Raw genomic sequence first — 23039 nt, forward strand, 5'->3', positions numbered from 1 at the left:
AAAACTTATAACATATATTATGCTTGTTTCTTTTGTTTGTAGATTTTGTATGTACAGTTAAGATAGAGATGACCTGTGATAATATATTAAAGACTAAAACTATTATGTACTTTAACAGAATTAATAAATCTCAGTCTTCTGAACTGTGAGAAAAACTATGTACAATGATAAATTTCCCACTTTGTGGCTCAAAACAAATAATTGTAGTCTTGCACCATATGAACTACAAAGTATATGCTGCTCCCATATCTGTTAAACAAAAGCTTGTATACGTGTTTGGTGGACCACAGTGACCTATCACACACACGCACGCACGCACGCACGCACGCACGCACGCACGCACGCACACACACACACACACACACACAAACACACACCAATAATGGTGAATTACGAATCCTGTTGCTCACTCCAAAGATGGCAGGGCTCACTCAGGTACCACACGGTGTCTCCATGACAACCAAAAGCAGGGTAGTTTGAGACAGAAACTCTTCTCACGGCACATGAAAGAACTTTACTACACAGCACAAAAACCATAAACACAAGAGCATGAAATACAGTTGTAGAGATATTCATATCAGATATAAACTGAGATATTTATGCAGTATTGCACATTTTCAACACCCTGCCCCCCCTCCACCATTCTGTGAGTCGAGAGATCGTGACAAGCCTGCACGACCTTCTTACAGTATATTTCATTACCAGTAATTCAGGTACATTTATCTCAACGATAATCTTGTCATGTCTCTTCTGCATGAGAGAACAAATGCGTAGCCTCTTATCGTGACCCTAGGACACAATGATTGGATTTTTCAGTCCAGTGTGCACTTAGTGTACCACATATGGATTGAGTTTCTGAGTTTCCATCAAAGTTAAGGACACTTATGAATTTAATCTTCCCTGTTAAAGTCCCTTTAATATTCTTCGTGTGCTTGGTGTGCTGGAGTCATCTTACACAAAATGGCTCAAGATAACAAACTTCAGATTACTTTTCCCCTCACCTTTACTCCCATCACTTTCTTTGAATGCATGTATTTACAATCTATACATCAGCAGCAAATAATAAGGTCTTGGTTTTGCTCAGAAATACGTACATACATTACAAATAAGAGAAAGCTTATTTCCATCAATAATGTAAAAAATACATTAACATATGAATTCTGTTCGATATGTACAGTACCACCACAAGTTCCATATTTTCTTTGATTTTCATTTGAAAAGCATCATTAAATAAATACAACAATCAGCTACACAGTTGTGCAGTTAGTGGATGGTGCCGCCTCCATCTTGCTCTTCTTCTCTCTGGCCTCATTCGTAGGGCACTCGGAAGTAACCTGACAACGAAACACCTGTTTATACGCCTGTCTGAAGTTCTCAGAGAGGAATGCATATATAACAGGGTTAACTGAGGAGTTGCTGTAGGCTAGACAATGAGCGGCCACTCGGAGCACGAAGGACGCCTGGTTGAGGGGAAAAGAGCCGAACTCGACCCAAAGATGCACCACGTGATGGGGCAGCCAGGACAGACAGAAGACCACCACAACCACCAGTACTGTCTGAGCAGTCTGACGGGGAAGGTGAAGATAACGTTTTTTATCATAATGGTGTATTTCATGACAAAATCATACAAATAGGTATAAATATACATGTATTTTTTATTAAAGAAATGTGCACTTTAAAGTGACTTCAAATGTGTTACTGTGAGCCTATTATCAATGGATTATTTAAAAATTGTTTAAAGCATGCACAAACATTGCTTACCTTCTTTTTCGATGCTTCAGACTTTTTGGAAACATTTCTCAGCTTTTTATGCAAGTGATTCAAGACCTAAAGACACATTGTCACATCATCCTTTAAAATTAAAATACCTCTATATATATTTTTAATACCTTATATATATTATAGATATTTTTATTAAGATACCTCATATAGCCTTCCTTAACATTTTTATTAATAATAAATATAATTCCACATTTAAATTCTGAAATACATAAACAATGCCACATTTAAATAGGACCCACTAACCTTTGCGTAACAGAAAGATATTAGAATCAATGGCAGCACGTATCCAAAGACAAACGTGCACACCACATATATTTTCCTCCTGTGGTGGTCCGGCCACACTTCCCAGCAAAACGTGCTGTTATCCTCACTTTCCACGATACTCTGGTAATAGGCAACAGGGGTGGCCATGGCGAAGGACAGCACCCATATAACCATCACCCCGATCAATGCGTGCCTGGCAACTCTGATAGACGACGACTTCCTGCAGTGCACTATGGCGATATACCTGTCCACCGACATGGCCGATAAAGTGAAGATGCTCACCAACATGGACACTGTGAAAAAGTAGTGGATGAACTTGCAAATAAAGGCACCCAGGATCCACGTGGGCAGCATGTAAACTGTTGACTGAAACGGGATGCAGAAGAGAAGATACGACAGATCGGCGACGCTCAGGTTCAGGATGAAGATGTTGGTGGTGCTGCGTTGCTGTCCAGGTTTGCGTTGAGCCAGCACGGTGATGACCAGAGAGTTTCCCAGGACCCCCAGAGTAAAAATGAGTCCAAAAATCAAAAGGGTGACGAAGTTGTCGGTGCCGATGCCGAATAATGTTTTTTCGGGTGCCTCTAAGTCTATATTGCTCTCGGGTCTCTCCAAATCACTGCTGTTTTGGATGTCCATCTTTACTGTGGGCTTAAAACACGACCTTTCACAGCTCCTGTGCAGTTTGTTCTCTTGTTCTATTTATTTCCCAGAAGAGAAACTCAGTGGAAATTTTGCTGCGCTTTAAAAATCCTTTAAAGTTTTTTCGGAGTCCGAGAACGACATGGTTGAAGGCGCGCGTTTATGCATGTCATAATATAAACATTTCTGATCATTTCATTAAATTAATAAATCTATAATAATTCTGATACCGTCTGATAATCCCTTTGTTTGGTCGCACTGATGATGGCGTTCACGGGTTGATGTTGTATTCTTCAGGTGGTCTTCAGGTGATGTTCTTCAGCTCTGTTCTGCTGCCGCAATGAAATATTGCCTGTGTGCACGTCACTGAGATACCAATTTCCCCCAGCCTTACTCACCCATCCTCTTATACATGGCTAAAGCACAGCTCCACGATTGAGGATTTATTCCCCATACTGTTGAACAAAAAAATACATTTTATACTAGAATTTGTTAACATTATTCAATACAGTTTTGTTCATATTTAATTTGTTTATGTATACTTTCAATGAATGTATATTGATTTGTAAAAAAAACTTGAATGGGTTGGGTTAATTTGAATGGGTTAGGTTATCTCCGACTACTGTTAACCTCTATAAAAGCATCAGTTTAATGACAGCTTATTCACTCTGTTACAAAACGCAAATGTAAACATTAACATGATATTAAACATTGCCTTTATGTATTTTGAAAAGAATTACTGTAGGTCAGGGGATATAAGACATTTCAAGTAACATGAGATGAAAAGACCTCTTAATGAAAAAGGAAAAAGTTTTGTTTAACCAACATAGTGTTTTGAAATTGAGACAAAACATTTTGAAATATATATAAATGTCTTATAGCATGACATTATGATCTAAGAGAGAACACATAAAGCATGGTTAAGGAACAGTTTTAAGTCAGTCGCCAAGTGCCCCAGGGTTGGATAGTAGTTTAACCAATCCCTGAAAATATAATACTTAATAACTGTATCATGAAGTGGATCTAAGGACAACTAGAACAACTTGTTTTTCTAACCTAAATCTACATAAAAAATAAAGTTCTACATCTTTTTAATTCTCTGCTTAAATCTCAATGGTGCTTTGAATTACAACCCCATTACTCAAATGTTTATTATTTCAGAAGATGATTAAGCACACTGTTAGTTGATTGCCTCCCCTCCCCTCTCATGCTAAATGCTTTGTTTTGACCCGCAGCGTCAGGATACCAGTTTTTAAAGAGGAAATATAACTGCACTGTCCTCATGGAACCAGATATGGTTAGGGATGTACGATCGCTGAAGAGATAAGCACATATCCAGCACTCTAATCGGATATTGATGGGGCGCAGGAAACTATGACTACTGAATTTATAATGAAATCTTAGGAAAAATGCAACTTGAGAGCGACTGTGCAATGTTTTTTTAGGTTGGAAATCTTTCTTATCATAAACACACGAGTACTGAGGTTGCAGGCAGCCCCATATGAACTGAAAGTCAAGCCTTTGGAGCACCGTCAGACACAACTTGAGTGTGCTTCAGACACATAAGGTGAATATGAGAATAATTCAGCGTTCAAAGGAAGATTCACGGAGCGAGAATGTCAAAATTAAGATTTTTTATGGTTAAAATGTTTTCTTTTAGGGGTTTGGATTACAAAGCAAGTCAATTGCTATTGACAAAGTGGCTATGTAATCTTCACCGATGGCCTGAGCATCTCACTGAGACAAAATATGGGTAAAAATAATAAAAAAATGAGGTGAAGTACTTCAGCTGCTCATCAATTTTCTACACACTCCGAATGATTATTAGACTGCTCTTTACAGGTTTGAATTGTTTCAAAGTCCTTCATCCTTTTGTTTGCTGCTCCTATGAGATCCTGAGGTACTGATGTTACCATGGTGACCGGTTGCCTCTCCTCTAAGACCAAAACACTTTTTCTCAGTGTAAGAAACCGTGCTGGAGCTGGATCATGTTTTTCTGGGTCAGATGAATTAAACATAATGTGGTTAAGCTCACCACAAAAGACCATCGCTCATTTAAGAAACCATTCTAATCATATGCTTATTAAAAGTGAGGAAAATCGTTACTTGGAAGGTGTCATCAGTTCTTGAAAGCATGATGGTCAATATATCCGCAGTGGTTTAAAGCGTGGCTTCAGGCTGTTTCAGCACCATGGACAGAGGCGGTGAACGCAGAGGCCCGGAACCGATGAATTGATCAAGCTCTTCTCTAAAGATTCATCTAAAGCTTTCAAATTTCAGCCTCCATCCAGCAGAAATAAAATGAAATGCTTTGTCTGCTCCTGTCATTATTTGACAGGTCTTACATAACGTGCCCTAAAGCATAAAGCAATTCATTAATCTCCCCTTCATTTCCTTGATAGGCAAATAATTTCTTGCTCACTGTAAAAGTTGTTTCTATAAAATAGTAATAATTTTGATCATGCACACTTATTGAAAATGAAAATGCTCAGAGAATGAATATATTGAACCATCTGTTTATATTTTACTAAACCCTTGTTGATAGAGTCTAAACATAAAAAATGTCAATCTATGAACAAATTTTCTATTTTAAAAAAGGGAAATAAACATGCGTTATGGATATGACAAAAAAATGACGCGTTTTTGGCAGGATTTCTGTGAAATAAAATGCACAATCCTAAAGCAATAATACCCAATTAATGGAGAAGGGATGCCTCTTTATAGAACATGAAATCGTTTTTTTATTTTAATTTTCATGTGTCCATTTATTAGGAATATGTAGTGTTATGGATGTGACAATCCTGAGAATGGCACTTACCTGACTATGAAAAATCATGCACTAAAAATAAAACAAATGCTTTACAAATTTGAAGAGAGACCTCACATGGGTATTTGAACCACCAAATGTTAATATCTGTGCTGTTACCAAAATAAAAACCGCTGGTAAAAACTTTATTTTTTCATGGTAAGGTTGACATTTTCATGGAATTGCCCAACTGCAGATGTAAAATAGGAGCTAACTCCTCCTAAACATGAATAAATGTAAATTCTTCAAAATATTATTCTCCTCTGATCAGTCCTCTGACTTAAGGACTCTGGCATAGCCTCTTTTCTGAAGTATGTTGTATGAACTGCAGGTTTTGTGGCACATATGTCAGATCAGGCAACAGAGTGTTGAGTGATTGCGGTGCTTCATTTGAACGGTGGAGGGGGTAAGAAAGCATCATTCTTTTCTAAAGACTTCGGGCAAGAAGAGCAGAGGCTCTTGTCTGAACCACACTTACTCAGAGAGAGTATAAAGCCTAGCTGCAAATACAAGCGTGCAGTTTTGTCATGCCAATAAAGCATACTTGAATTGAAATAGGGAGGGATGACAGAGAGAGAAAGAGAGAGGAAACAGAAAGAATAGCTTTCCTGTGGCTCAGTGGTTAGAGCATGGCACTAACAATGCCAAGGTCATAGGTTCAATCCCAGGGGATTGCACATAGTCAGAAACAAAATGTATAATACAATGCAATGTAAGTCGCTTTGGATAAAAGCGTCTGCCAAATGCATAAAAATGTAACAAAAGATAATTTTGAGCTGTATGTCATAAATGCAAATGTTTCGTTTTTTTTTACAAGAGTGCTGATATTTAAGATAACATCACTGGCTTTACCGTTTGCATCGCTCGGCTCTTGTTAGTCTTCATTTCTTACAGGTTGTCGTTCTGCATTGCTAGGCGACAACGTTTGAAACAGTTTTCATTAGTGGAGCAAAATCGTGCTGTTGTACTGAATATCAGCACTGATGTAATAAATTATACCGACTGATCAACACTTCCAGCCCACTGCATTTTTCTTAATTGGGAGAACTGCAATTGATTTGCAGCATTTCCGGGAAGGTGTCCATGGAAAGCAGCAATGCTACGGGTGACTCAGTCCAACATGTATTATAGTGTGAACCCAAAGAGACCTTTTGCACCCTAAAAATAGTAACTGTTCATGAGGAAAACAAACGGTTTGTGTACACAGTTCCGGCTGGCTCTCTACAAGGGATGAATAACAATTGAATGTCTCCCTCACCTTCAGCCATAATCATTGAAACATCTATTGTGCTGCAGACAATGTTGGTTTTATTACAAATATGCTTTAGCGTAACAATGCGAGAGAAGATTTGCAGAGAAAAAGTATTGTGATTGTGGTTAATACATACATGTAGATAAAAAATCCCACTCTCTTGCAATTTGTTGTTAAATTAAATACAATTTAGGCACTTTTATTCAAAAGCATGGTTAATGGTGCTTGCTTAGAGTACCCCCGAGTACGCTTTCTGTTATATTCATGCTTCTGCTCAGTTCCTCTGTTTCTATCTTAAAAAAAACGTTTATCGTCAAACCTGTTTTTATTGCTTAAATGAAAAAGAAAATCATGCTTATGAACAGCAAGAATGACTATTCTGACGTAACCATACTTCTTGTAAAGCATGAATTCTCATGTTTTCAGAGGCATAAGGATGATAGACCTTTGGCCTTGTCTTACTCTTCATTCAATCATCATATGTTCAAGTTAGATATATAAGAGCTATAGCTCTTCTGATGTTATATCACTTAGGCCCACATGTTCCAAATATAAAAGACAAACTGCTTGAATATGCTGCAGCGTAGCTCTGAATATCCTACATGTACATTGGAACATTGACGCAGACTGGAATGAAGTTCAGGGTCAAACGATGACGCTGATAGGGTTGATGGTTGTCTAAATTTAAATACACCACTTTTCTACCCTTCAGAACCTGAAACGTGAAGAGAATTTTCTATTTAAAACAGAAAAAATTGACACGGTGCAGGTTTGAATTTTTATAGCACCTGCCTGGTCTTTAAACTCACCGTATCTCTTTTTATGTCATTCGATAAATACATCAGATAAATGAGCTCTTGTACTGTAGTTACTGTTAGAGTTAGCTTGATCAATTGGTTCAATTCATCGCTGAAACATAGTTGCTTTACATTAAAAGCATATGTCACATGCATACTGTAAATGTTCCTCTGTGAAGCGTGACGCTTTTGAATGACTCACAATGACATTCAATTAATTCTTACAAATACACCACAAAAGTTTAGGATCACGTATGCATTCCTTATTCATATTTTTGAAGTAGTTCATCTATTTTTCTAATGAAAGAAGTTTGTGTTTTCACACTTATATTTTAAGCGTTTTCAATATTTTCAAATATAAGCAAATGCCTTTAGATCACAAAATACATTTTAGTCAGTTGATCCTAAATAAATCAAAAATATCCTCTTTCAATGTGTTTGAAAGATATTTCAAAGACATACAAATATATTTGTTGTATGTCTGTATGCATGTAGATGAAAAGTTATTTTTAATAAGACACTGCAACAAAATTCCCCTTAGATTTATCATTGGTTTACAAATAAAGAACATTAAAGACTTTTTTAATGACACAATAAAACATTTACCATTTATATTCCAAACCTTAATAAATCAAAGAGACAATATGACGAGCGCTGAACAGACTGGTGAAAAAAAATCAAGGGTTTTTGAGGCACACAATAACAACTGAAAAGAACAAACCAGTATGAATTAATCTACAAAGACTTCATTGTGTGTTCAGTCTGTGGCAGCACTCCGAGAGGATTTCTTCCTCCTTTATTAAAGCTGTCATTCTGCAACAGCACTCCTGTATGTGTCTAACACTGTGCCATAGACATTGCCTGATGGGTTGCCTGTCGTGTGTCATTCATCTCAGGAGCGTCAATGCGGCCACTGGAAGGAGTTGATGTCACACATGTCCGATGGTAACCGCACCCGCCTCCCTGCATCTCCGTTCTGGGTTTGTTGGAGTCATGAAGGGTCACTATTGTGAACACGGAGATACTGCAAATGCAAGATTACTGAATCGTTTTTTAAATGATGTTTTACAACATTCTCAATAAACTTTACAAATACAATATACAATAATGTATAACTTCTCTATACACTGTGTTCTTTGGAGGTTTGATCTCAGTGTGCTAGGGGTCTGTCCTTATTGTTCCTTCTGGTGGGTAAACAAGCCAATGCTAATGCCCCAGTGAAGGGCCGCCAACGATTCCATCAACTCTTGGCATCCTTCTCTAAATGCTGGACATAAGCATAATGCTGCCGTTTGTTTTATGTCACAACAATATCATGCCCTCACAGTTGGCACTGCCATGCATGGGCAAAAACTCCCGTTAGACTCATACAGAGAGGTTTCCATTTTAAATAAAGATTCAAATAACTCAAATAAAGAAATTTGTGACATGGACACACTGGTAAAACGTGTATACTATTATTTTTGTCTTGTTATCAAGATGCATTTATTTGAAAAGCAAAATGGCTTAACAGCTTTAAGGAATATATTTGAGCTCCAACATGACAATGTATTACACGCCCTCTTGTCATTTTAAACCCGTATAACTTTCTTTCTTCTGCAACACACAAAAGACGATATTTAGAAAAATTAATGTTGGTCCCCATTGACTTGCATTGGTTTTGTGTCCATACAATAGAAGTCAATGGGAACCAACGGTTTTTGGCTACCAACAAATATCTTCTTTTCTGTTTTGCAGAAGAAAGAAGCACAGGTTTAAAATGACAACAGGATGTAATCATTTTCATTTTCAAGGTGAACTATTCCTTGTTTTCTGAAAAAAAAAAAAATCGTTATTTTACTTCATTCACCCAAAAATGACCCTCATGTCATTCCAAACCTGTATGACTTTCTTACATCTGCAACAAAAACTATTTCTTACAATATTTTCTTTTGTGTTCCAGAAGAGTCATGTACAGGTTTTAAATGTCATGAGGGTAAATAAATAATGACAGAAATTTAATTCTTGGGTGAACTCTTCCTTTAAGTGCATGCTTTCATTATTGCAAATGGTGGATGTTCGTACACTTTTTTTCTCAAACTGATATTCTCATAATATAATTTAAATGAGAATAATTTCAATTTAAGTATGTCCGCCTGCAAGAAAATTAGCTAATAAAAAACCAAGACGTGTGCTTCTAAATATGCTCTCCGGGCAACCAATGAGCCCCAGGTTTGTTGTTTGCTATGCAAAGTGATTTGATTTGTAGACGAGCGCTAACATCTGTGCAGATCAATCACGTCAACTGGGATTTCACTCGGAGATAATAAGTTACGCTACCAGGGAAGCAACCGTTAAAGCTAGAAAATGTTGTTTTAATTGGCAATAGATGGGATCTTTTTTGTTGAAAGTGGCAGAGGGGCAGTGATTTCAAGAGTTTGTAAAATTATTCTCAGAAGCTCAGTGGGCGTCTTGATCGTGATCCGCATACTTCTCGTTGTTTTGGGCTCTCTCCCATATTTGTGTCCCACAAGATCACGTTAAGGGTTGTATTGTTTGCCCTTGTGGTCTTTCACCCCTTTTTGGTCAACAAAGCTTCTCGTTTTTATCACAAGGGCACATGCAGTGCAACATGCCCACTCTCTGCATTCCTGCACCGATCTGTTAAAGAGCAGTGGGCGGTTCAGAGAAAGCCAGCCCTCTGGCCAACAGATGAGCTTCTGTCAGTGCACAAATACAACCTTCTAGCTCCATTTATAGGTTAGCTATAAATTGAAATGGAGAGACTCTGCAAACTTCATTCAGTATGAACATAAGCAATCATTTTGTATGCCATGTTTTAATGTCATATGTGAACTGCTGCCAGTCCTTACAGTACTATTTCACAAACAATTTGAATAGACTGAATCTATTATGCATTGAGCTAATGTGAACTAATGTGACCCTGCCTGTGAAAACCCAGCAAGTCATTTTTGTAATTTACTGTTTTCTACATCATCCTATAGTAAAGTACATTCTGTAAAAATACTGTCTTGATATATTTGATATTGACTGAGTAAGCCCATGTCAAACATTGAAATCATAATAATATTAACGACTGAAATCAATCTTTGATGCTTGTTTTCTCAAAATCAGATTATGGGACTTTAGTCTGTTTTTTACAAGCAGGGTCACAAATAAGTAAAGCATATGTCATGTGATAATCACGTGACATATTTACCACTAATAACCCTAGTTTAGGTTTTTAAAGAAATTTCTTCTAAATCTCTTAAAATCCCCGAGAGTAAGCAATTAAATCTTAATAAAAGATATCTATATATTTCTAAATTATGTGTTGCTTTGGAACTCATTTATTATGCGTTCCTAGGATTTCTATCAGGAATTAACAACCAATTAAACAACTGTTAACTTTACTTTTTGCATTAGGCAGATGCTTTTATCTGAATAAACATTACGGTACATTCAGTGTGAATTCAAGGTATTTTATCAAAGCATTCTCTTTGCTCCATGCCCTACCAACTGAGCTACAGAAAAACTCACAGATACATTTAAAATGGATGCATATACATCCCTTTTAAACGGGAGCAAAGTTTTCCCTTTGGAAACAATTGATATTGTATTAGTGCGGGTCTAGATCTGATTGTCGACTGGTCAGATGTGAGTTGAGAGATATCATTATAATCTCTGTGGCATCATTTCTGTCTCTCTGCTTTGAGGTTCAGCATACGCCTCATTATTTTCACATTATGCATGACCATACGGTAGTATTACTGGTTCTGATTTTGCATGATATTCCTAATCATCATGAGGAAAACAAGGAGAAAACACACCCGCACAGCCGGGGGCTGATGGTCAACGCCTTCATTTTTAAAATCAGACATTTGACCACAACAATAAATACAATAAAACAACACTAAAATAAAAAGATTTAAAAAACATACAGAACACCGTAAGCCTTTGTTCAATGGTCAAACTCACAGCGCAAACAACCACCAATTGTTTGAAAAAAGGAGAGAAAACCAGCATGCTAAGCCAACAGCATTTTAGCAGCACTTTATCCTGAACACACACAGATTTGTCTATGTATTCATAACGCTTTTCTGAAAAGCATGCCGGCCACCCTGCTGAGTATCACACGCAGTGGTTGGTTAATGAATTACTAAGTGACTGAACATGAATTCATTAATCTCTACATATTTCAAGATTTAAAGTGAGTACAAACTGGGGTGTTTATCTGGGATAAAAATTTCAAAGAGTTTTTCAAAGAAATGAGACCAAGAATTGGTTCACTGCATGACTGCATTGAAATCAAAATTTATCAATGAACAAAAAGGAAGGCGTGTTCCCTCAACTCCAGCATGACATTCTTAGGGTGTGTCTCTGTTGTTTAAAGTTCTTGATCACTTTCTTTATGAATGAAACGTTACCAATTACGTGCCCACCTTAATGATTACAAAGCCGGTGGGCTGTGACATACCATATGTTATATCTCAATGTAAACTATTTGTATAATGAACATGAGTCATCCCGACAATGGCTCGATTGTGTTGAAACCGTTCTGCATTTGCGCTCTGCTTCTTTCTGATAGACAGGCCTTGTTGTGCCCGGCCCAAGTTGAGGCAGATGTGGACTAGAACAATAGCAGGCACTTTTATCAGAGAGCAGGGTAGTGACACCCTCCACGGGCACCCGGGGCCCTGAAGAATGCCTGGCACCAGACCAGAACCACTGACGCTATTACAGACCCACCTCATCTCCCGTGATGCCATGCAACGGAGGGGACGACACCTTCAAAGACCAGCCCTTCCTCCTTAGAAGTGCCGAAGACTATCGAGAAGCTTTGCAGAGCGTCCACAGAGCGGACTTTGGATTGAGTGGAGAAGGACATTCGCGGGCCGTCCAGACTGTAGACCCGAAATAGATCAACACCTAGAATGGCCACCGCAAGCACTTCTGGACAAAGCCCCTTTGGGCTGGGCAGGAAGAAGAGGGCCCCTGGTATCCTGGACCAGATTGGCAATTTCTTTGGGGGGGACAAAAAGAGAAAGGGAAAGGTAAGTCATCAACAGGCAGATTTGAATATTTCTGTTTTCCTTATCATAGTCATGGTCTTCCTCTATACATCTGGCCATTAGATCAAATTATTGGTTAATAAAGTAGATAAAGTAGAGAACAAATAAATAAAGTAGCTAAATAAGAAAATAGTTTGTCACCTTTGTTGATTGGTGAACCAGTTAGCCGACCAACAAGATAATTGTTTCATGGATGCAGTTTACAGACACACAAAAAATATGGACCTAGAGATGTTACGTTTGGAGTTGCGAGAAAATTTCGCAAACTTTGACAAAAAGTTTTTCATTTAATTTTTTAATCCCTATAAACCAGACATCAAACAACGGCTTGCATTGGATGCACGGTATTCTCTGTTTTGCAAACTGGTTAATATGCATGATGCCACTTTGCAATATGCATGTTGTTTGCATTAGTTGTATAATTTATATTGCACTTTTTTTACTTTCTTTGGCTCAAGTAGTTATTCAGAACTGAGCACAATTGATAAAATATGATGTAAAATCCACACTACATGCACAACTTGGATGGCAGCTGTTGTATATTTAATGCATTTTTTTTATACAATAAACATTTCATATTGCACAATGTAATGTCATATTACCAGAAAACATTTAATTAAGTCCTGTTCCAAGTACTGTTTCTTCAAAAAATGAATGTTCTGACAGAGGCAAGTTTTTACCGGTTTGTTTATTAGAACATAAGTCATTCAATTATGTCGAAAACATGCCACAAGTGTTAATACATAAATACATGAAACAATTCTCTGAGCAAAGCAATGAGCTTCAGACAGTTGCATGTAGTCCATGTGTAAAATTAGAGCTTTTGCACCGGTTAAGTGCAATTCTATTATTGCCTCTAGGTGGCGCGTTATCTACTAGCAGCACAAGCGCAAACTTTTTGCTATCGTGTACCCTTCTAAACAATAAACAGCATAGCACATAGACTACAGCCTCGCGTAATATATTAATGTGCCATATATTGTACAATGTTTACATAACGTGTGTTAAATGACTTAATGTTTACGTATGACACACACTCACCTAAAGCGGACGAAAATATACCGATTGACAAACTTGATTAGACCGTTTATTTCACATAAAAATAGTGCTGTTTGTACTCTAGAGAGTACGCTACACGTCGTTATTGTGTTTTTGCCTGTACGTAATACATGAAATCGGTTTGAATGATTTAGCCATCTTCATCTCGCATGCAGAGGGGGACAACTGCATGCAGCTCATAAACATGGTTAGATCACGACTATGGTCACGATTTTTGTTTATTTGTTTTCATTTATTTAAAGGGCTCATTTCGTGGTCACCTCTCCTCCTCTCCACAGAGACCCCATCACTCCTCAACCCGTCGCCGTGGAGATGTTAACCCCGTTGTGCATTTCTTCAGGAGCTTTGTAAGTATCCGCGTGTACTGACATGGATTTTAACAGGCCGAATACGTCAAGGGCGATGTGAAACCAACAAAAGAAAAAATCAATCCGTGGCGAGACACGTGAATGATGTTTTCATACCTGTCTCTTTGTGCTTACCATTAGTTTACTGAATTTCTGAAGCAAGCGTTTGTTTACCGCTTTGGAAAAATATGGTTTTCACCTCCTTACTTCTGATTGGTTCATTCACCGGGGAGGCCGCTATCTAATTGGTCACTAAAGCTCGCCCGCTAGAGCCCCGGCAGTCACGTGACCTGTTCTGTTACACCGCCATCCTGGCAGGCAAGGACAGCCGGAGCGAATATGAAATGAATGGCGATGGCATGAGTTTCAAGGCAACAGAGTTAACTGCGCAATTTAATTCAAAAGACATAGATCTGTGCATAGCAAAACTTTATAGGTTAAACATAATAGATCCCTATAATGTCCCCCGGGTTCTTATAACGTATATCAATAACGAAACGAATACATTCCCTGACCTGCAGGATCCTAATATCTACGACTACCTCATCAACTTGTCATCGTCCTACACCGGACACTCTTTAAAAGCCTTAAGGCTAAAATACACTACAAGACGTTTGCTCAGATTTTGCCCAGATTTTCAGTCTGGACTTGTTGCAGAAAGTCTGTGCCAGTCTGCAGATTTGATCAGTTAATCTATCTGAAATTTTCAAAAAGTATATGATGTCTAGTTTAAACAAAATCTGTTCAGATTTTAAAAGTCTTGTAGTGTATTCCATCCATAAGTGGTTAAAATTGACTTGAATTTTCTAATGGATGTTCAACTTTGGAGTTTGCCGGTGTCGTCGATTTATGCTACCCATCGAATTTTGCTACAATCATGTTGTGATTGGGTGGGCGGGGGGTAATTTAAGTGTAAGGGTTGGGAGGGTAGCAAAGGTAGCAAAATTCGACAGGGTAGCGTAAATCGATAGAACTGACCCTCCATTGAAGCCATGGGTGGTGGTCAGACACGATGGGTGTGTGTTAGGAGCCCACTGCGATTGCACAGCTGGACTAGTCGAGTCCTGCTCTCATGTGTCTTGTTTAGGATTTGGCAGCATAACGACAGAGAGGAAGAGATAGCGGTGACGTGTTGGTTAGCACATTTTATTGCAGTTAATTATTTAATAGTCTATCGGGGATTCAGGATCCAAAAGGATTTGCCCTTTGCTTTCCCCCGCCTGTTCTGGCATCCTGCAGATGTCCACCATGTTAAAATAGTACGATTTGTAAAGTCTATACAGCCTGGTTTTAAATAATTGTTTGACCACTTTCAATACCAATGCTACAGCCGCTCTAGCGCTCTCCTGAATGCCTGCCAAAATGGCGGAGTTCAGATTGCGTGACGTCAACCTGCGGAGCTCAATAGGAGCCTACTGTGAAGAGAAACGTAGACACGGAGCTGTGAGAAATCTGAGAAGAGATTGTATTATATAGGAAAATAAAATAATTACATTTTGGGACAACTACCACTAATTTACCGTAAACATAAACTTATCACAGCTTTAGCTTATGTTGGTCAGTATTTTCTTCTCGAAATGCCACATTGTGTCTGGCCATTTGAACTCTTAAGTTTGCAGGCCAAGGTTGTCGTCATGTTCAGCATGCTGTCCATGTTGTCTTTGCTACAATAGTCCAGACTTGTTTGTCTGTCAGGCATGCAACATTACACGCTCTTACATCACAAGCATTAGATTCTCTGCTCTGTGTAGTACAGGATGAGTCACGGTTTGAAAGTCACTGTTTCAGATGAAAGTCAAGTTTCATGATCGTCATCTTAAGCACTTGTTTGGTGGATTTATGAAGGAATACAACATTCTGTGTGTTGCTAACATGGCATGACCTCAACACTTCTGAAGTTTTTCAACTGAACTTGTGTCATTAATTTACTTGAATTTTCTTAGAAACGCAAAGTCAGTTCGGTGGAAACTGAAGAAGACTGTAATTTTTTTCTCATTATTCATATCCCAAATTAAAAAAGGTTTTCTGTGAAACAGTAATTGCACAGTCTATCCTCCGTTCTGCTGGCTTGCTCATTAAAAAGATGCAGTCTCTGCCTTCATTACTCATTTGGGCTGTACGGATCCCTAACCCCATCCAAAGGAAGATCCCTGTAAACAGATTTCAACTTCAAAATGAAAAGTTGTTTATTCAAGGACTGCTTTAGATGCAATTGCCCCTAAATTGAAAGCTGTCTGGGTGTGTTTGCTTTTTGAATACTTAAAATGTTACTTGTAATTAAAAGTCTTGATTTGTTCCCTTGAAGGTGTCCTCTCCTCGTCCCAAGTCAAGGGTAAGTCTTATATCTTATTTTTTACCGTCTTGTAATGCTATAGTTTTTAACATTATGCTTGTTGTTTTCGGACTATTTATTATCCAAAGAATCTTTCAGCACTAACTGCAAAAAACTCGAGAGCATTCTGGGTAAAATGTGCTGTGCACAAGAAAGAAAGCAAAACTGTGTTCTTTTTAACACTATTAGGGCACTATCATTACCTCTATTAACCACGAGGTTACCACCACCCCCTTAAAGGAATAATACAGTATTTTCACAGCTAGTAGAACCCATGATTTTCTATGCCCTCTCACTTACAGCAATACATTGTCATTTCATCTATGGGGAAAATTAATCATTCTACATTCTTTCTTTTTTCATGTGCAGTGGAGAGAACTATTGGGCCTGGTATGTTTGATGCGATTCACGTTTACGTTTACAGAGTTAAACAGAGTTGATTGGCTGAATCCAGAGCCTTCCTGTCTCATGTTATGTCTCTAATAGATCTGTCATGTTCGTTCTCTGAATTAACCAATGCATCGCTCATCGCAGCTGCTGAACCTTTTACTGCGCTTCATGCATCTTTTTTAACACGTTGAAAAGATCTTTGAGGCACACCTGTAGGTTGAGCGTGTTCATTTGTCACCAGATAAATCGTGTTTTTGATCTGTTGAAGTGCATGAAATTTAAACATATTTTATGACAATTTCTATAATGCCGAAATTACTTAAGAAATCTGTTCTCAATTTATCCTAATGTTTCATGCAATTATAAAATGTCAGTAGCCTAGCTTTTAGCTGTGCTATACAGCATAAAAGAGTGATCTGACGTGCTGAAATGATTATAGATTATTGAAAAAAATGATTGAATTTCTTCCCTTCCTTCCGCCCTTCTTTATCCATCTGTTTTTCTTCCCCTCCTTCATTACCTGCTTTATTCTTCCTCTGTTTTTTTGCCTTGACTTTTGAGAAATTTTTCTTGAACCAGAGCGACCCTCTGCTTCTTGATGACTTTGACACAGCACGACTTTTTCTGAATCGCAGCCGGTAATCCATCTTTCTCTCTAGGGGTCTTCAAACAGTGTGCACAACCCCCCTCCCCATACATGCTCCAAATTACCCCTCCCTTTTGTCATTGAGGTGGAAAACAGAAGTCCTGATTCATTGACTCACTACTGCCCCCTGTGTTGTAATTGCATGTTGTTTAACTCCACAGGCTCCAAAACATTCACAAGTGTGCAGCATTAGATGCCCTTAGTCATGAACGAATGACTTTTAAGTCTTTTTATTGGCTGTAAAAAATATATATTATAAAATTGTATGCGTTTTATTGATGTAGACAGAATTATAGGGATTTAACATTACACAGAACTACATTCTGGTGCTGCACTCTTGCCGTCCCTCATTGAGCTATTCCTGTACTCCCTGATATGTTGCGAACACATAACATCGGTTACATTTTATAGGATATTATCACACAGAGTATTCAGCGAAAGTGCATGTTTTTAGGACTGGGCCTGTACGCTTTATGTGTTCATAAACTATGTCTTCTAGGCTTCCCCGTCACAGAGTGGCTCGGAGAGCATTAGATCCCCTCAGAGACGCAGAAGAGAACAGAATACACTCTCCAGAATCTTCAACCTGGTGAGCCTTAAAGCAGCAGCTGTGCTTCTGAGAGCAGAAAAACAAAAATGTAGCAATGGGCGGAAAGGTTTCTTCACACCAAAAATATGAATTATTGTATTGAAATATATCAAAAGTTATCAGAGTAAGAATTAAACTTTGCTTGCAATTAGTTTTACATGTACAAGCCGCCCTCAGTCACAGCACATTAAAGAGAAATATATTCAGTGTCCCAAATAAGCAAAATGTATTATAGTCTTTTTGGTGTTACTTTAAAGGAACTGATAAATGATTGATGTTATATAATTGCTGTTAATAAATAGAAAAGAAATCAGAATTTCAGTTCAGCCTTAATGGTTTCATAATGGCTTTTAATGTTTAATGGTTAACCATTTTATTCTTATCACCAAAACTTGCCATTTAATGGCCTTAATTGCCAACATTGGCCTTGATCTTTGTTTTTTCAAGAAAATGGTTGTATCTTCCGAAATCTGTGTGGACACAATAATAGACATTCAAGGTTTTTATTTATTTATTGGGGGTTATTCAACACAATTACAGTTGATTGATGTTCTCTTATGCAAACGCCTACAAAGAAAGTCATTTTAAAATTAAGCTGTAATTAAAGCTATTAAACATGTTTGTTAAAAGCATACAGCATAAATTACTTTTTAGAAGCCACATCCCGTTCTCTCTCTAGTAAAAGTCTATTATGATGTCCTTGATATGGCTATTGACTGCCACTGTGTGTGACCTCGAGTGAAACCAGTATGATCTGTCTCTGCCCACAGGCACCTATTATGTCATCTGAGCAGTCTTTCAGTAGTCTTTGAGGGTCTTTATTCACTTATGGGAATCCAAAATCAATATTTATTTTGGTTAATAAGCAAGGCCAGTCTCATCTGTATCAATTTTGCCTTGAAAGTTGAGTTTTACCATATGCCCTAACCTTGCTTTTGTTCAGTCATGCTTATGTTCGTTGGGAGTCTCATAACATAATAGCATTTAGAAATGTTGCCAGGTGCATGAAATAACAAACTATTCAGAATCCATTGGTTTGATTTTCAGCAAGACATGATTTTGTTTGATTGATACGCCTAATATGTATTTAAATGTTCATATTTGCATGTGTATATGATATTTATAAATGCATAGATAGTCACTTGTAATATTTCATAGGAAAGAAAATTCATAAATGAGACCTGTTATAGTTTGTCCTACACGGCAATGAGATTTGATGGAGAGCAAAGTCTCTAGATTTTTCCCCCGAGAATCAGACCCCAGTAACCTCACATTACTCTTGTCATTTCAAACCTGTATGACTTTCTTTCTTCTGCAGAACACAAAAGAAGATATTTTGAAAAATGTTGGTAACAGAAAACCGTTGGTCCCTATTGACTTGCATTGGTTTTGTGTCCATACAATAGAAGCCAATGGGGACCAACAGTTTTTAGTTACCAACATTTTTCAAAATATCTTCTTTTGTGTTTTGCAGAAGAAAGAAAATCACACAGGTTTAAAATGACAACAGGGTGAGTAAATGATGACTTTATGATTTCCATTTTGAGCTTTGCTATCCGTAATCATTTAATAACTCATAATTGTGTCACCAGTGATCTCATTTGTGTTTATTTTTATTTCTTGTAAAGAAGTTTAGGAGAATTTTATACATTTAGGCAATGTTGATACCCAAGATACAACTGAGAACTCAATCAAGTCAACAGTGTATGACTTGATGTTCATATCTAGGCTAAATCATCTACCTCATCTGCATTCTTGCCTAATATTTTTCTCCCTTTTGTCCCTTTGCGCATGACAATCTAGAGGGTGCAAGCTGGCATCCCACTTCTTTTGTGCTGTAAAACTAAATCATTGAGTGCACAGATCACTCTTTGTGAAATGTAGCATAGCTTGTCATTGCCAATCATGTTCCTATAGAAGAAAAACATTTATTATTAAATGCCTGATGTTGAGACATTGAACGTTCGGTTCCTCGATCATTCTCAACCAACAGCATCTGAAAACGGCTGATGCCTGTCTGCTCCATGCAAGCTTTTGCATTTATTCTTTTGTAAAACGTTTAAGAACTAACATTGATGCAAGGTTGATATCGACCTTTGCGTTTATTATTAAGCTATGCAACACCAACCTTGAGAAGATTTCATGGTACTCCATTGGTATGATGATGACACTTCTGGTTTTCTCTCCAACCTCAGGGAGAAAGCAGATCTCGCTCTCCACCCAAACGCTGGAGCACCATCTTCTGAGCCCTTCTCCGACCAGAAAAACACCAAGATGGAAGAGAGTGAAAGAGATGAGGAGCGAAAACCAGAAAGGGATGATCTCTGCCCTACAGATTCACAATTTGCCGCAAGTTTAACAGACTAACATTGGCCATCTTCGCTTCCTAGATAGAGATACAATCCAAGTATCTGTTGTTACATGCCTGCAGGGTTTCATAAGCATGTGTTGACTGTATGTGTGTAAAAGTGCAAACATTTGTCTGGTCTGGTGCTGCAATAGCTGAAAGTCTGGTTGATATTACAAAAATCATTAAAATGTAGTTAAAATGCTCCAAGATAAATCGTTAGCAATCCAGACTAACCAGAATGTTGGACCAACATTAGTCTCATTTGACAGAACTACAAAAGCACCATTTTCCTTGACAGTTTAAACAATAAAACACCATTATATCCATATGGTTTGAAGCTTTAAACATGAAAGTAAGTAGAAGAAATTTAGGTCAACCCTTCTCTCTTACACTACAGGTTGCTTGTGTGCACATTTGATGCATTGGGCCTTATGCTACAGCCAAGAAGTCTTTGTTTTTTTTAGATCAATGTTCAGCCTTAGTGATGTGCAGCGTATTTGTGTATGTGTATCGTGGTCCTTGTGTTGTTAGATATCAGTTATTTTCTTTGTATCAAGAATTTTGTATATATGATTCTTTATTGTGTTTTGAGCAACATAAAAACTATGACCTGTTAACATTCAGTATATCTACACAATACTAAGTTGATTAATTTGAAGTTATTTAGCTTTTAAGTAGAAACAAGACTAAAACATCATTTTGTTGACCAGGGACTAGATTCTAAGCATGAACAGCTTAGATTGTATTGCCCTCAGTTGTTGCACTGTGTAAAAAAAGCTTGTAAATGTTGTCTGTGTCACTAGACGTGTAAGTTCAATGTTATTTTAGAAAGGACTCGCATAATTAGGGGAAGGATTCATTTTTAAATAATAGACACGCAGAAATCTAGGACAAAAGGTAACAAATGGTACAAAACCGATGAAAGGGGAAGGGAAACGGAAAGTGCAAGAGGGAACTTGTGAGAAATGAGAACTAAAATGGAAATTTGAAAGAGCGAGGTGGAGTTTATTCAGCTGATGTTATTATGCGATGTGTCTTAATATTCATTGTTTCATGTCTCATAGACTCTTCCTGTATGTATTGTTGATGAAATAGTGCTGAATAAACATTAGGTCAAATATTCTCCCTGTCAGCGCTGGATTTGTCTCAAACATGGTGCTAAACTTTATATTACGCATGGGATATTCTAAGGTGGCCAGGTGTTCTGATGTTATATCTTTAACTCCCTTGATTTATAAAGTAACGGTAAATAAAGTCTCAGTAATGTATGCAGTTTGTGTTCAATTGTGCGTCTCTTTGTCCTCTCAGGTTTTCTAATGTGTCTCTCTGTGTACGCATTTGGGTAGTTATTCCACAAAACTAAAAAAAAGGTTTTTACTAAACAAGCCCACTTTTGCCGATATAATATAAACATATTGCTAAGAAATCTTTCAATTGCATTCCTATCCACATGATTTGGATACTTTTGCTATAATGCTATTGATAGCTTACATTTGTAAAGTCTTAGTTCTTTATGGACCTTTTTACTTTAAATTGCTAAAAAAAAAAGTAAAACAGGAAACACTTTACAATAAACAAAATGTATATATTTCTTTCTGTTCAGCCAAATGGTAAACTATAAGAACAAAATACACATTCTTTAAGGACACTTTTTTTTATGTTTTATCAACTTCTTACCATTTTTATTTAGTGTTGAACTGTATTAGAATTATGCATGAGTGCATGAATGAATGGAATTAAAGGAATAAATGGAAAACAGAAGAAAAGCAGTGATTTAAAAGATTCTCTCTGAAATGAAGGTGTGCCAATCAATTGCCTTCAGTGACCTTTGCATGCTGTGCCAGATCTCTTCAATTGTGAATCAGACTTACAGCCATTTGGTTCTTCATGTCCTCAAAAATAGTCTCTTAAAAGGTCACTGAAAAGGCTGTTTAAAGGTTTAAAGAATATTTTTTTCCATGTGTCAGATATCTTGCTTCGGTTCAGTTTTATCAGCATGAAGAATACACCTAAAATTGACTCAAAGACATTATTTCTGACTAGCCTTAAATTGGACAAATTAAGTACACTGTGACATCTAAATAAATAAATAAAGCACAAAAGCACAGTCTGTGTTAAACTATATTTGAGCCTGTAAATTAAACATTTAAACACTTACCAATTAACATAAATAATCAAAATAGGCTATTAAACAAAACACACGAGCACCCCCTGTGGTGTGATCCCGTGACCAGTTTCTTTTCACTACATTTATAGATTGCACACATTATATTTCATGACTTCAAACACGCACTTTAAACCTGAAGGGTTCACAAATGGACTTTCTGTTTTGTACCCAAAGACCCGTTAAAGAGTGAGGTGTCCTTTGAACATGCTATGCTCCGACTCTTCTAGACCAAATAACTAGTAAGAGCATTTGCATGATCTACACGGAAGAAAAGGAGGCTGCTTTGAAGAGTGTTTGATCTGTTTTGGGAATGTCTGTACATACGTCAATCAATCCATTATTCCGTGTATTCTGCTGCACATGGCAACAGGTGTTTGATCAGATTATAAAGAAACACTGCCCTCCTTTGGCTAAAAGGTGAACTGCATTTTTCTGGACAGTAGTTTAGTTTGTATAAGGATGTACTGGTAGTCTTTATTTATAATTTGCAAGTTATCATCAGTTCTTTATTCAGATTTTGTACATATTTACCTTTTGGGTTTCAAACCATAAAACATAATTTTAC

The 23039-nt window shown here is 37.4% G+C and overlaps 2 protein-coding genes across 5 annotated transcripts; one reads left to right on the top strand and one right to left on the bottom strand.

Moving 5' to 3' along the window:
• Nucleotides 1–502: 502 nt before the first annotated feature.
• On the bottom strand, nucleotides 503–3021 carry galr1a (galanin receptor 1a). The gene is made up of 3 exons (XM_057355067.1): nucleotides 2026–3021; nucleotides 1762–1827; nucleotides 503–1565 (listed from the first exon to the last, which is right to left on the bottom strand). Exons 1-3 carry the CDS (start codon nucleotides 2683–2685, stop codon nucleotides 1248–1250), a joined length of 1044 nt encoding a protein of 347 aa, XP_057211050.1. The 5' UTR covers nucleotides 2686–3021; the 3' UTR covers nucleotides 503–1247.
• A 9258-nt stretch (nucleotides 3022–12279) lies between these two features.
• On the top strand, nucleotides 12280–20300 carry mbpa (myelin basic protein a). 4 transcript variants are annotated; one of them, XM_057354880.1, is made up of 6 exons: nucleotides 12280–12576; nucleotides 13932–14000; nucleotides 16306–16332; nucleotides 16702–16722; nucleotides 17868–17957; nucleotides 20153–20300. In XM_057354880.1, the coding sequence occupies exons 1-6, from the start codon at nucleotides 12457–12459 to the stop codon at nucleotides 20201–20203; spliced, it is 378 nt and encodes a 125-aa protein (XP_057210863.1). In that variant the 5' UTR covers nucleotides 12280–12456; the 3' UTR covers nucleotides 20204–20300. The 4 variants fall into 4 exon arrangements, with proteins under 4 accessions (XP_057210863.1, XP_057210864.1, XP_057210861.1 ...); XM_057354878.1 differs by having other exon boundaries at nucleotides 12293–12576; nucleotides 13896–14000; XM_057354881.1 differs by lacking the exon at nucleotides 16702–16722.
• Nucleotides 20301–23039: the final 2739 nt, after the last annotated feature.

Source organism: Triplophysa rosa, linkage group LG16 (assembly GCF_024868665.1).
Source record: "Triplophysa rosa linkage group LG16, Trosa_1v2, whole genome shotgun sequence".
Classification (NCBI taxonomy): Eukaryota; Metazoa; Chordata; class Actinopteri; order Cypriniformes; family Nemacheilidae; genus Triplophysa; species Triplophysa rosa.